Source organism: Carassius auratus, unplaced genomic scaffold (genome assembly GCF_003368295.1).
Source record: "Carassius auratus strain Wakin unplaced genomic scaffold, ASM336829v1 scaf_tig00033088, whole genome shotgun sequence".
NCBI classification, from domain to species: Eukaryota; Metazoa; Chordata; class Actinopteri; order Cypriniformes; family Cyprinidae; genus Carassius; species Carassius auratus.
This window is the reverse complement of record NW_020526047.1, coordinates 103,684-118,892: the sequence shown is the minus strand read 5'-3', so window position 1 is coordinate 118,892 and position 15,209 is coordinate 103,684. Positions and strand designations below refer to the sequence as shown.

The following is a 15,209-nucleotide window of genomic DNA, read 5'->3' as shown; positions in this document are numbered from 1 at the left end:
TGCGCCCCTGAGGCGTCTGCCTTTGCTAAGCAACAATGACGTGCTCTCTCCATGAAGACGCGGAAATTTCAGCAAAGGATAAATGGATTTGCAGCTCTAAAAATCGCTTGCAGTAGCTCTGCTACTAAATTTATTTCAAAATTGCAATCCATATACAACTATGATCAGCTGTTACTTCATCTTGGCTGAGCTTTCAACGTTGTTACGGGAAAGGATGAAGCTGATTGGTTAGTTCTTGTCACATGACCCGTGGTGCGCTTGCTGCATTCTGAAAAGTTGAGATATTTTTACATTTTGCTGAATCTAAAACGTACCGAACCGAACCGAACCGTGACATCAGTGTATCGTATCGAACCGAACCGTGAATTTTGTTAACCGTTACACCCCTATATATATATAATATTTGTTTTATTATTGAAAAAAGCAAAAATAATTAATACATCATTTAATAAAAGACACAAGGCAAGTAGATGCTCATCAGAAGCTAGACACAGGAAGATTTAGACACAGCTCTTAATATATAAATATAATAATTGAAGCTGCCTTAATGTATTCACTTTTTAAGTAACAAAAAATACTAATATCCATCATATCAGTCATTATATTATTAGCAAGTTGACATGTATTTCTTTTGTTACTTTTTGGTGAATTCCCCACCTTCCACCCCTGCTTTGTGCTTTAGTTTTTTACTGCCCACCTAATCTTTCTTTCTCTCATGCGCTCACTCAGTCCTGTGCCTGTAGGGTCGCTGGTCACTTATTGCTCATAATTGGTGGCTGTCAGCTGTTCGTCAGGGTTTGACAGACCAGCTGTGTAATGAATGCATGACCCTCACTTTGTGCATTGGAAAGAAAGAAAGAAAAAATAAGTTTCTTTTCACAGCATATGGGCACCTTATGGTTTCCAGCAGGTAGAACAGATTTTGTCATTTAATATTTCATATCTCGTATCTTGTCATCTTAATTAGTTTCTGAATTTAGCATGGAGTCAGATGACATGAATCTGTGCAACAGATTGTGTTTGACTGGTCAGCATGAAGGTGCGATGACAAAATGATCAATATAATAGCCTCAGGCTCTTCTAATGTTTTGATAGTCTTTTATATATTTGTATTTTTGCCATCTAGAACGTGATATTTCCTGGAGCTGGTGATGAAGGTATTCTGGAGTACAAATCAGTCATTTACTACCAGGTCAAACAGCCTCGCTGGTTTGAAACCATCAAGGTGAGCAACACTTACACACCCTCAGATGTATAATGTTTACTACATTAAGCAAAGATTCATTTATCTTACTTGCCAAAGTAGAGGCATAACACTCAAGACAAATATATTCTGGGAAAGTTTAGGTGTGCAATTTCTTCCAAAGTCCATATTTGACTTTACTTCTGACACTATAAACATTTTTAGGTGTCTGAAGACCAACGCTCATAAAATGTTATTTTATCATTAAATTTTTTGTTTTGTTTTATGCTAATATTGGCTTTTTAAAATTAGCTTTAGTGGTGTATTTTTGGCATTAAAATACCATATATTAACATTAAACAATAATCGAGCATCAAAGGGGAAAATGCATGATTTGACCCTTTTAAATATTTAAAGTCTTAAAAGAGGGTTACACGGTTGAAACTGTTTAAACAGTTTAAATAAGAATAAAGTTCAGCGTAAAGGTCACAAGGGCCTGCACCCTTTGGATCCATATTCATGTCTTTTATTAATATTCAAGACCTTTAAGGTGTTTGCTAGTCTTAGTTTCTTTCTAGGTCCTCTTATTTTTGTGAAATGCTGTGTTGCAGGTTGCGATCCCGATTGAAGACGTCAACAGGAGTCACCTGCGGTTCACCTTCAAGCACCGATCGTCTCAGGACTGTGAGTTTCATTGCATCTTTTATGTTAATATTGTGATTATATACTATTATTTTAACATTAAAACCCAATCAAAACTATAAGGAAATAATGCATAGTTTGTAAATTAAATTAAATGTATTTTTATAAAAAATATTATTCTATTTGTTTTTTGTCAGTTTGTTTTTATTTCATTTTTTTTTTTTAACAATACTAATTATTTTAGGTATCTGAAAACCAATATTCATAATATTTTATTTTATGCTTGTTTCATAAATTGTTTTGCACATTTTTGTAAATGTATTTATTTAAAAAAAATTCTAACCATTACTAAATATTTCAGGTTTCTGAACATTTGAATTGCTGAATATTCTGCTTTTGGAAGACTAGTATTACACACAATACACACAGTCATTTATTTAACCCATTATACTGGCAGTGTACACTCATCCAAGGCTTGTTTAATGTGGAACATACCCGTGCCCAAGCGACCACCCACAATTCCCTGCACACTCTAATATTTTGAATAGCTTAGTAACCACATGAAATGCCACGACAGCCACCCAACACCACTCGTAACCTCTTCAGTTATACATTTATAATATCTGGAGTTTATTCTGCAGTTCTGAAGTGGTTTACTAGCTGTTTATTTCTGAGAGGGAGTTTATGAATCACATTGGCGTGTTTGTGAAGCCTTAGAGGTTGTTTATGGGCCATGAGGCGTCTGGCGTTCGGCTGCGGTCATCACACTTAGCCGCGCGTGTTCAACTTTACCCTGGCAGCCGCGTCGCGCCATCTGCCCACCACATGGTCTCGTTGTCAGGCTCTGGTTGCCAGGCACTGGGCGGAGGATGTAAAACAAATCATTTAGCACAAGCAGACAATCCAGGGGAAATAAATATATCATCAGCTGATCTGAGAAGAAACGTTATGACAGTATCAAAGTTTCACACGCCGGCTGCTGTTGTCTAGAAAGTGCTGAAATGTCACTTTTTTCATTTTGAAGTGTGTTTTTGTGGCAGATCTGGACTCGGCTAGTGTGTTCAACAAAAGAGTTAGCTCACAGTTCGATACAGGCAGTAGCTCTTGGTTTGGAGCAGGTTACGTTCAGTTGCTGTAGCTACTTACGTAGCCTGAAAGTTACCTTCATTTTTGAGTTTATCCACTTACTTATCCTTAAACACACCCTGGTTTGTCACACAACCTGCTTTCTAAAAAAAAACCCAGATCACAAAAGCAAGTTATTTCAGTAAGTTAGCTAGTTTTTTCTATTTTTTTTTTTAAAGAAATTTATTATTTCATTAAGCAAGGACTCATTCGATTGGTAGAAAGGGGTATTAAAGGAATATATCATATCACAAAATATTTTAAATCCAAATAAATGCTGTTCTTTTATACACTCTATTCTGTTTCTGTTGAATTTTTATTAAAGAAATGCAGCTTTGGTGACCGTAACAGACTTCTTTCAGAAGCATTTAAAAAATCTTCACGACCCCGAACTTTTAGCACATTTTGAAGTTGTTTGCCTATTTAATGCGGTTCTCCACGTAAATGTGAACGAGAGAAGGAAGTAAATGTAAAACGCACAGATCTCCATGGTCACCTGACCCTCGAAATGCTGCCATTTAAATTCAGATTACATTAATTCCAGATTTTATTCAAATTCGCAAATTAACGAAACTTCCACTTTCATCCATGGTCTAAATTAATTTTAGATTCAGTTGCAGTTCAGATTCATGTCCAGTCTTAGTTCAGTTCAGATTCAAAACAGTTTTTGGTTATTATATTGGCATGACTCTCTTTTCAACGCATTATAGAACAAAAGAACATTATAAAGAGGTCAACTATTAAAAATTATGAATTCTAAATATGCAATGTTCTTTCTGTACAGGCAAGGATAAATCCGAGAAGAACTTTGCTCTGTCATTTGTGAAGCTGATGAGGTACGACGGCACGACGCTGAGGGACGGAGAACATGATCTCATCGTCTATAAGGTGAAACCAACACAATTGCTAGTAATCTCGAAACACACACACACACACACACACGTGAGTTGTGTACTGATGCTGCTTGTCCTCGTTTGTCCTATTTAACCTCTGACCCCACATCACAGTGTAATAATTATGCAATTAACTTTGTTCATGTATTCAATCTTTCTTATCTGCATATGAAAGAGCTTCATTAATGCAGAACGTTGCCTGGTCAAGTCCTTTCTGAGCAATGCAAATTAATCTTCATACAAATCATCGCTTCATAATTGATCTGATGTTGGTTTTACTGCTTGTGCAAAACTGGCTCTAAAACTCAAATCAAATGTATTTAAAAATGCAACATTAAAGAAAATTAGATTTTAAACCAGCATTAAGAATGTGTTTAGTGATTGACAGCTGTCAGTCACTGAATGCATTCTTCAGTCTAATGCAAACAGGTGTTGTTCTCACGATGTGCGTTTCTCTATTTGTAGGCCGAAGCCAAGAAACTGGAGGACTCCAACATGTACCTGAGCTTGGCCTCCACCAAACCTGAGATGGAGGAAAGAAATCCGTCGTCTGGGAAGAACACGCAGAATCTCGGCAGCTTCTCCATCAGTAAAGACTCGTTTCAGATCTTGACGCTTGTTTGCTCCACCAAACTCACGCAGAACGGTGAGACACGTCCACTTTCATCATTTCCCAATCCCAATCCCATCATGTCCTCTTGTTTTCTCTGTCCTTCTGTCAGTAAAAGTGACCACAAAAAGAATCATTGTCATTTTTTGCAACCAGTTTACTGTGGCGTAATGTGGGGTATTTCAGACTCAAACTAGATTTTTAACTTTATCCAAAAATGTATCCCATTTTAAAATTTCTATATGAATTAGTTGAAAAGTAAGAGCTTGCTGATGTCACCCAGTGTTATTTTAGTATCACTGAGATGCTATTATAATTTGAATCAGGTTTTGTTTTTATACATCCTGTTTTCATATTAATTTGTTTTTTTTAATCAAATTTGTATTAGTTTTAATCGTTTTAATGTCTGTGTAATTTTTATTCATTTTTTAGTTTTAATTTATTTTCATAATTGAAAAAAAAATATTCATCAAGTTAACAAAATGATAAACTAGCTGCAATAAAATGTAAAAATTTTCTATTGGATAAAAAAAAAAAATTAAGATTTATTTTAGTTCAAGTAACAATTATAATTTTTTTAAGGTTTTAGTTTTAGCAAACTAGCAGTTTTAAAAGATTTTAGTTTAGGTAGTTTTACATTTTTTATAAAAATTTTTAATTTGAACAACAAGCATAAGGATTGTTCGACCAGGAATGTCTCGTATTTATTTATTTTTTATGTTTTGTATAGTTTTTATCGATTAGTTATTTCAGATGGCATATATATATATATATATATATATATATATATATATATATATATATATATATATATATATATATATATATATATATATATATATATATATATATATATATATTATATTATAATTTAATTTTTATATCAGTTTATAGTTTATTTTATTAAATATTTTGTTTTATAACTTTAATGTATTTTATTGATAGATTTATTTATATTTAAATGGTTTTATTTTTAGTAAACAAGTAAACAAAATTCTTGGTTTTATTGTTGTCTAATTTTTATTAAATTAAATTGGAGTTATTTTTAGGATTTTTAATCAAGTTAAACCACATAAAATAAGAGATGCTGTGTTGTCAACTTGCTGAAATAAAAGAAGTTTAAATTCTTAACATTTCAAGTGACAAATTATTATTTTTTTAGTACACTAGTAGTTTTAGTTTTGGTGAACAAAGTAAGCATATTTTAATAAAGATGACAAAAACAGTATTTTCATTGGGAATAACAATCATCAGGGTTAAACGGCAAGAAATGTGTAGTAAGCGAGTGAATGGTCTGTTTTGATTGATTGCCATCTGTTAGTTTAGTATGAGATGTTGTGTGCAGATCATTACAGTCGGATCACATACAGGATGCAGTGAAGTCCTCCGCAGTCCTGACGCAATCTCTCCTTTACACCCTCCTCTCCTCTTTAAGCATGTGTGTGTTGCTCTATGAATCTCACAGAAACTGCTTGCCCATCAGCCTTTGGGCAGGCGTTAGTATGTGCTGCCTGCGGTCGTAGATCTGAGGAGAGGGTTTTAAATTCTAAAGTCAGAGATGTACATCACAGGGAGAAAGTGCAGGCATCCAAGCGTAGGACAATGAAAATATATGATAACAAATAAAAGACAGAAATGAACCTGTGTTTCTTTTCCACAGCGCCATTGCAAACAAAATTGCATTGCTTTGGAGTTGTGATTTTTAGATGACAGTCAATAGACAACATGGTTTTAAATTACGTTGTCTTCTAGTGTCAAATGATTCATTTGAGCCATCTTTAAAGACTCAGAAGTTTGAATCAGTTGGATGAATGGATACTGAATTAACATCAGACTCGTTCTGAGACGTTCATATGATGATGTGTATTTGTGAGCATCCTGATACAACAACATTAGCATGAGTTTGGGGCGGGGCTACATGTTTAGCCAACCAATGACAGACAGAGGGAGAGTCAGGAAACTTGAAATCAGTTATTAGTTTTGCATGTTCTCCAGCTCACACACTGGCGAGTTTAATCTAAGAATTTATTAGCAAATGTCTAATACCCCCTAGTATTGGTAGGTTTAGGATTTCAGTGTGGGGGAGGGGTTAGGATTACGCAATCAGGAAGTGACTTCAGTGAGGGGGATCGAAATTGGGCAAAACAGCAGAAATGAAGATGGAGATGCATGAAGTCACATCAGAGAGCGTGCTGGCCTTGCCACCGCAACGATGAAGACAAAATAGCTTTGGTTAGTGGTTGGCATTTGTGCATTAGACCAGAGCAGGTCTGAGGACGAGACGGACCACTGAAAAATGAACAAGATAACGTGCAGAGGTCATTACGAATGCTTTCTGATGTCCTGTGTACGACTGGAACTGTCCCCATATTACAGGACAGATATCATTGAGATACTGTTAGAGTTTTTAGTAAAGTTAAAATGCTAGTTTTATTTATAGTTTGAATTCGTTTTTGTTTTTAGATTTATAATGTTCACTTGTTCATTTACATTTTTACTTTGGTGAAAGGTTTATTTTTTTTGTGCCATTTTATGTATATCTGTGTAGTTTTTAATTGGTTTTAGTGTTGTTATAGTTTAGGTTTATTATGTTTAGTGTTATTTAGTACAAATTAAACTAAATGGAAATTAGAAATTCTTTGAAAACTAGCTGAAATAAAATGTTTCATTTAAAAATGTATAAAAATAATAATTCAAGTAACAATTTAGTTTTAGTTAATTATAATAACTCTGAAATACACTCATGAATGAAACATTTTGACAAAGATGAGCCTAAAATTTGATAATTTGCCTTTTTAATATTAAAATATATTTACATTATGTGAAAATTAGAACATTACATATAGAAAATATTTAAAATATATGTGACCATGGAGCACAAAGCCAGTCTTAAGTCTCTGGGGTATATTTTAGCAATAGCCAAAAAACAATGTATGGGTCAAAATTGTTTTTTTTTATTTTATGCCAAAAATCATTAGGATATTAAATAAAGATCATGTTCCATGAATATGTTTTGTAAATGTACTACTTTATATAAAAAAAAAACTTATTTTAAATTTGGACAACTTCAAAGGCAATTTTTTCTATTTTGATTTTTTTGCACCCTCGGATTCGAGATTTTCAAATAGTTGTGTATCTGCAAAATATTGTCCTCCTAATAAACCACACAGCAATGGAAAGCTTATATATTCAACTTTTTAGATGATGTATAAATCTCAATTTTGAAAAATGTACACTTAAGACTGCTATTGTGGTCCAGGGTCACAGATTTATCTTATATTGTCTTCAGGGTTATTATAGTTAACTAAAACAAAAAGTGTCAAATAGAAATAATAATAATAAAAGACAAATATCAAAAACAACAAAATTATTAAAACTAAAAAAAAAAAACTAAAAAAAAAAAAAAAACTGACCTAGGAAATGTCCACGGTTTCCATTTCAGAAGTCTGCTCACATTTTTCACACCTGGCTTGCAGCGTGTCCCATTCCCAGACTCTAATAAGTGGTGAGAAATAAGTGCGATATCATTCAGCTTCACAACAGTTGCTGATCTTTGATGTAAATCAGCTTGTGCTTCAGAGACACTCCAACCTGGAGCTTGCAAACACTTCATTGCTGTCAGAATGCCAAGATGTTTTCTGCTCTAATCTCAAAGTGCGATCTGAGCGGTTGAAAGTCTGTTTATCCCCGCCGGACGACAGCATAATTCCCCTCACATCGCGCGTTATGAGGCCGGCCGTGCTTGTGAATCGATTACAGAGGTGACCTGCGTTACTATAAGCGTGTGTTTTCTTTTTCTTTTTTACAGGAACCCTGAGCCATGGGCAATTCAGACGCTGTTTTAATGAAGACCTTTGTCAAAAATCAGTGTTTGGCAGGTAGCAGACTCAGTAATGAGGTCGCTGAGGATTCCTCAGATCGAGACATTAGCATATAAACACAGGTTTTTATTGTTGTGTAGGCTGTTTTTGTCCCTTGCGAGACCTTGTCCATCAATGCCAGTGTGTTTTCTGTCTCAAAAGTGAAATAGATGCTCTTTATCGCACACAAAATTAGCATATTGAGCTGTGGATCCCCGCTGTTCCTCTACACTATTTCTGGTATCTGTGTCAGAAACGCAGGTGGAAATCGATGTGACATGCAGGAGCGCTGTTTGTGACTCAGGTTTTGTTCAGATATTTTATTTTTGCATCCCGTTTTTGTGAAGCACGTTTCGTGGATGATCAAGCGCTTCTCGACCAATAGGGCCGAGAGATGAGGGGTTTTTAATAAAGAATGACAGCGCCGCTCTCCTCACTCGTGGCCTGACAGCTCTTTCGATCTCTCTGACGTGGTTTTTATTAAACCCACAGGCTTGGCTCGTAAGTGTCGGGATCTTTAACTCTGAATCGTCTCTCCCACACAGCCACACTTCCTGCTGATGTGATACGATGATATGAAATCACAGCCTATGCTCTTCTTCTGCTCAAATCCTCTGCCTTACTTATGTATTATGCAGCTCTCTGGAATACTTGATTCTGATTGGTCAGTCGTGGCATTTTATTTTTGTTTGATTAATGTTTAACCACAATATTGATCAGGAAGCAGTAAGTGTCAGGGTCCTGATCACGTGTTGGGGTTTATTTTGCGAGTACGACCGGTCGTCTGTACATTTTGTCTTGGCCAAATAAAATTAAATCAGTTCAGTGTATCAATATTTTTTTGATTTGTTTAAATAATTGTGAAAATGTTTGTAGATTTACATAAAGGTTATTTAATTCCATTGATTATTTAAATCTACAATTAATCACAACACAATCTACAAATAATGTTAGATATAAATATTGTGTATGCAAATACATAATACATTTAAATGATAAATGTATGAAAAGCTATTATTATTATTATTATTATTATTATATATTTATATAATATATATTATTACTATATTTATACTTAACATACACATTTTCGCAATGTATAATTGTTCAAATATATATAAAAAATTTTTTTACAAACATGTTTTTTTACAAACACATATTTAATACATAATACACCTAAATTATAATTTATCAAATGTATTATAATAATAATTATTATTATTATATGGATCAATTAAAATATTTAACATTATTTACATTTATTAAACCACTATATATATATATATATATATATATATATATATATATATATATATATATATATATATATATATATATATATATATATATATATATATATACAACATTTCTAAATTTGAAATATGTTGTCTACTTGGACCAAGTGTTGGAAACCTTGTTTCAGGTTAAAAAGTCAGCCGCTCCTGTTGCCATGACTTAGGGTGGCCATATGCGCTGTTCATACGGGACACGTCCCAGCCAGGATTTTAAAAATGCCTAAAATATCCAGGTTTAGGCTATTTGCACTGTGCAGGTTGATCGTTTGTGTAACATTCATGAGAGATATAAAGAGCAGAGCAGACGGCTCCTTATGCTTTCGAATCTATTTCACGTGTTTGTTCGTTCGTTTGACTTGAAGCATTGTGGTGCACTTTGGTTTTTTTGGGGATTTGTGCGCAGCAAAGCTTCAAGTCAGTTGAACGAACAAACACGTGCGCATATTTTCATCGCTTTGATAGTTTCTCACCTTCTCACACGCAGCCCCACGATTGGTTGATTATGTACAATACCTGCATGTTATTGGTCAAACTGCTCTGGATGTTTTAGGCAATATTAAAATCCTGGCCGGGACGTGTCCCGTATGAATGGCCACCCTACCATGACTATCACAATGGGAGCCGCTTAGGCGGTGATGTGAGTCCTCGAGGGGAACTCTCCGTATCCTCCAGTGCTCAAGAGTGTTTCCCAGAGTTCCTCCATGTGACAATCATCAAATCATTTAAAGAGTGTTTGTGACCTCATGAATCATTGTGGTTGAATCTGATTGAACACTGAATTGTTAACGTGCTTAATAGCTTCATATTTGTGCAGATTTTCATTTTCTTCTATTATATCAACTGCAGTGAAACCCATTCCTCTCATGGCTTAAGGTTTGAGCAGTCAGACTGAGAGCTCCTGTTACTCCTATGGCTCTGTCTAATGAATGTTTCATGTGCAGGATGGAGAGGTGAATGTGTTAATGTGGTTTCCTCTGCTCTCCTGTAGTTGATCTCCTGGGGCTGCTGAAGTGGAGATCCAACACCAGTTTGCTCCAGCAGAACCTCCGTCACCTGATGAAAGTGGAGGGAGGTGAGGTGGTCAAGGTACGTGTGAATCTTCTGACGGACAGAAACACAAACTTGCAGATTTCCTCCGTTACCTCCGTTTGGATTCATGCAGACGTTCGTGCTGCTAATGTGAACGTTTGAAGTTGGTGTGAAGACTTGCGCTGTGATTTACGATATGAAATTGTGAATGAACTCTCTGATGCACTTCAAAAGCTTTTTGCTTATTAGGTTTTTTTTGGAAGGCAACAGCAAAACATCCCGAGATATTTTTAGAAATTGCATTTCTTTAAGTGCTGCAGTACGGTGAATGGTTAAGGCCTGTGAAATTATAGAAATGTTCAAAATAAGCTTAACTCTAAATAAGCGTTGCAATTTAAGCGTTCAGAAAATATTTAAATTGTGTTCTACTAGCTTGAAATAAAATAAAATAAGTTGTTGTGCGATTTGAACAAATAACTCACATTGACTGTTTTTTATTACTTTTTTTTTTTTTTTTTTTGCCGTTAATAGGATAGAAAGTGTCACTTTAAATGATCTCACTCACTAAATCGGTGAACTCAAGTCATTACTTTCATCATATCTAACTCAAAATAAGCTTACTAAGGTTTGAAAATGAAATGTTCAGGAAATGTTTGAATTGTTTTCCAGGCCTGGAAGTCAGATTATTGTAAATACAATTCATTGAACGAACCAATGAATTGGTTGTGTATATAACCAATTTGCTGGTTGTTCTTGTAATTAAACTACACATTCAGAATCGAGTGATTTTTGTTTTAGTAATTTCTTTAATGAGGAAGTGGAATTGGAACAACAGTCATTGAACGTCTAGTGATTTCTGTCTGTTGTAGAGTGTTATATTCACATGGCTAATATAATGTGGAATATGGTTTAAAAGCCCCTCTGAGATGAGGCTGATGTGTTTGAATGGCAGTTTGCTCCTGAAGGCGGTGTGTCTCATGCAGTGATTTCTCTGGCCGTGTTTGAAGGCAAACACACTCGAGCTGTCAGCTCTGAGAAAGAAAGATGGAGGCAGAGACGTGTGCTGTAAATGTCCCCTCACCTCTCTCTTTAACAGATTCTGTTGCCTTTCTGTCATGTCTCACCACATAAATATAAAACAGCCAAGCAGAACCTTATGGCAGGTGTTTCAGATAGCTACTGAAGACCTTCACCGCTTTACCTCTTAATGTATGTGGCAAAAGTCTTGCAAATGTTTCAAGTTGACATCCATCCATCCACCCACCCACCCATCCACCCACCCACCCATCCATCCATCCATCCATCCATCCATCCTCCCACCCACCCATCCAGCCACCCATCCATCTATTTTTTTATACAAAATTTAAAATAACGTGTAAAATAAATACAAAAATATCTAAAATAAATGTTACATTTTAAAATTTTTCCAAATCATTTACAATAATTCATTGGAGGAACCCTGATGCAAAATGCATGTTGTCTCTGGGTGGCCTGAAGGAAGATGTTAATTCAAACAGCTGTTAATATGCAGAACACACACTCACAGGACGACCTACAATTACAGTACGTGTGTTTCTCTCTCTCTCTCACTCACTCACACACACACACACACACACGCGGTCTTTTGGCCAGACACAGAGTGAATGATTCAGCTCTCACCACCCAGAGCGATAGACACACAGACTTCCCTTAATGTTTCCTGCAGGCGTCCCACTCAACATGATTATGTACTTTCCTCACGCTGTGTACTAAAACACCTTCCTGCACTGCCAAGTTTGGAATTGGATTTCAGCGGACGACGCAGGCGTGCTGCATAAAAGCTGTGAATGTCGTAATAATGCTGCAGAATGGCTTTTGTGTTCCTGATAGGGGTTTCTTCAGGAATCGGCCCAGATCACTCACTTCACTATAAACACACTGGAGAAAACATCTGCCGAATGATTCAAGGTCACCGCAACTTTGAAAAGAACTGGCAACTTTTACTCCCGATTTATTTGTTATCTGGCATCTGGAGGATGAAACCTTCTTTCAGAACACCTGAGGGGGTGGACGAAAAATAAATAATAATAAATAGTTTTTTTAAATTACTGTTTTATACTGTATACTGTATTTTTTAAAACGATAAATAAATACATATTTTAAATGTGTAAATATTTATTTATTCATTAAATATTTTTGTTATAATTAGTGATGCATTTGTTGTTCAATACAAATGAAATGACTTGTCTTTCTATTCACCACTGAATCATTTACTTTTATTTTAGCTGATTTGTCTGAATTGAATGTGAGAAGCAAAGCCATGAAATAATATAGAAATAATTGACAACATCTTTAAATTCCAATGTCCTTAAAGGAACACTCAGACTTTTTGGGACTTTAGCTTATTCACAGTATCCCCCAGAGTTAGATAATTCCATACATACCTTTTTCATTTCTGTGCGTTCTGTAAGTGTTATTTGACGCACCCACCGCTAGCCTAGCTTAGCACAAAGACTGGATGTACATGGATAATGGTAGCATAGTAATCCCAATTAGTGACAAAATAATGCAAACATTTTCCTATTTACATGTTGTGATCTGTATAGTCGCAGCTGTGTACAAATAACAAGGCTATATGAGACAGAGACCATTTTTAATCGTATAAATACTGGGAACTATATTCTCACTAGGTGTAGGAACACAGCTAACGTTACTTGGGCGGAGTGATTCACGAACAAATGAATCAAAACTCACACTCTTGGACTCTTGAGTTGTTGCAGTTTAAGCAGTTTTTTTGTATATTTAAAGAATCATTAACGGAATCAATAATAATCATCAACCTTAAGTTCAGAATCTGAATCATTAAATTCTAAATTGGCATTAGTTCACATTTCCATTGCCTGCAGCTCAGTGAACAAATATCCTGATAGATATAGAAAACTGACTCTTCTCAGGAAGATTCATCTCCACCATGTCCTTTCATCAGAATAATGTTCTCTCTTCCTCCATCTCTTGCAGTTTATTTATTTTTTGAAAGCTTTCTGAGGTGTGTGTACACTTGATGTTAGCGAGGCATCTTTAACACTCAGACTGAGGACAGATTGATGACTGTTATTGACTTAGACTCTCGTATCTGTTGTGACCTGTTCTGTCCTGAATATACGGGGCAGCCTGAACGCCGTAAGTGTGAGCAGTTATTTATTTCCCCTCAAGGACACATTCTTCCTCTCCTCGCAGCAGATGTGTCAAACACAAACGCTCGTCCTCAGGTTGAGCTTTTCAGTTTTTAAATGAGTTTTCACACTGAACATTTGTAAGTGCAGAAATGGAGCAAATGTTCGAACAATCTTATTTATAAACCTCAAACTGTGTGTGTGTGAAATGTGCTTTAACAAGATCCTTGGCAACACTTTCTAGAAACACGAATCATGCATTTGTTTTCATAATGCAATATAATACACTTTGCTCTTAGATGTATACAGTATGTGGTTCATTTTGTGGTTACACATTAGTGATGTTTTCAGTGTATCAATAAATAAAATTAACATATTTCTTTGTTCCAAATGTTTTTAGTTTGTTCATTGGTTTTATTTATTTATTTATTTTCATTCGTTTAATTATTTATTTATTTTTGCTTCATTTGTATAATTTCTTATTATTTTTTTGAACATTTTTTTATTTATTTAAACTTTTAATTTTTTAATTTGTTTGTTTTTGTGTTTATTTATTTTACATTTTCTTATCTTGTATCTTCGTCATCTTAGTATTGTCAGTCTCATTAGTATCATTAGAATAATTAGTTCTCACATAGTAATTACTATTGCCACTTGAAGGGACCATAATCTATTTATAATCCATAAAAAAAAAAATATATATATATATATATAAAATATCATGCCATTTTTGCATGCTCTATGGCATTGAGAACTAATCTAGGTATCACACAGAGATTCAGTGAAAGTGAGCCGAGTGAATGAAAGTGCAGCGTGCAGCTCCTGTGTCTGAATTGTGGCACATCTAGGTCTGTGGAGCTGTGATTTTCTTCCTGCTTTGATGTCCTTGGTGGATTGTCACTGAGCATCAACTGAATGACAGCAGACATTAAAGTGGACAGCATGTGCTTTAGACTGACAGTCCATGAAGCTGACAGCGTATCTGTTTACCCATTTATGCTTTTTCAGTAAATGATTCAGAGCAAAGCACAGAGCTTTTAAAATCGTCCTGTTACACTGACCATCACACTATGCTGTGTGTGTTCCTGTTTCGTCTTATAATCTGTGTGTGTGTGTGTGTGTTTAGTTTCTGCAGGACACTTTGGATGCCCTCTTCAACATTATGATGGAGAACTCGGACAGTGAGACCTTTGATACTCTAGTGTTTGATGCTCTGGTAAGATACTCATGGCCTGTGCTTCAATAAATCTGCACAAAGGAAAAAAAAAAACATAATGAAAAAAAAAAAAAAAAAAAAAAAAAAAAATATATATATATATATATATATATATATATATAATTTTTTTTTTTTTTACAGATTTGCCTACAATTATTAATTTTTTAAATATTATGATTCATTTAGGCAGGTGTAAATGTACAT

At 34.9% G+C, this 15,209-nt stretch overlaps 1 protein-coding gene across 1 annotated transcript in view; it reads left to right on the top strand.

The window, feature by feature from the left end:
- The window catches only part of LOC113081086 (dedicator of cytokinesis protein 1-like), a 160,777-nt gene that overhangs the window by 44,668 nt on the left and 100,900 nt on the right, over window positions 1–15,209 (top strand). Inside the window, exons 15-20 of the mRNA XM_026253134.1 lie at window positions 1,127–1,225; window positions 1,795–1,867; window positions 3,735–3,838; window positions 4,309–4,489; window positions 10,597–10,694; window positions 14,916–15,005. Of these exons, the coding sequence (XP_026108919.1) occupies window positions 1,127–1,225; window positions 1,795–1,867; window positions 3,735–3,838; window positions 4,309–4,489; window positions 10,597–10,694; window positions 14,916–15,005 (645 nt within the window). The remainder of the gene's footprint in view (window positions 1–1,126; window positions 1,226–1,794; window positions 1,868–3,734; window positions 3,839–4,308; window positions 4,490–10,596; window positions 10,695–14,915; window positions 15,006–15,209) is intronic.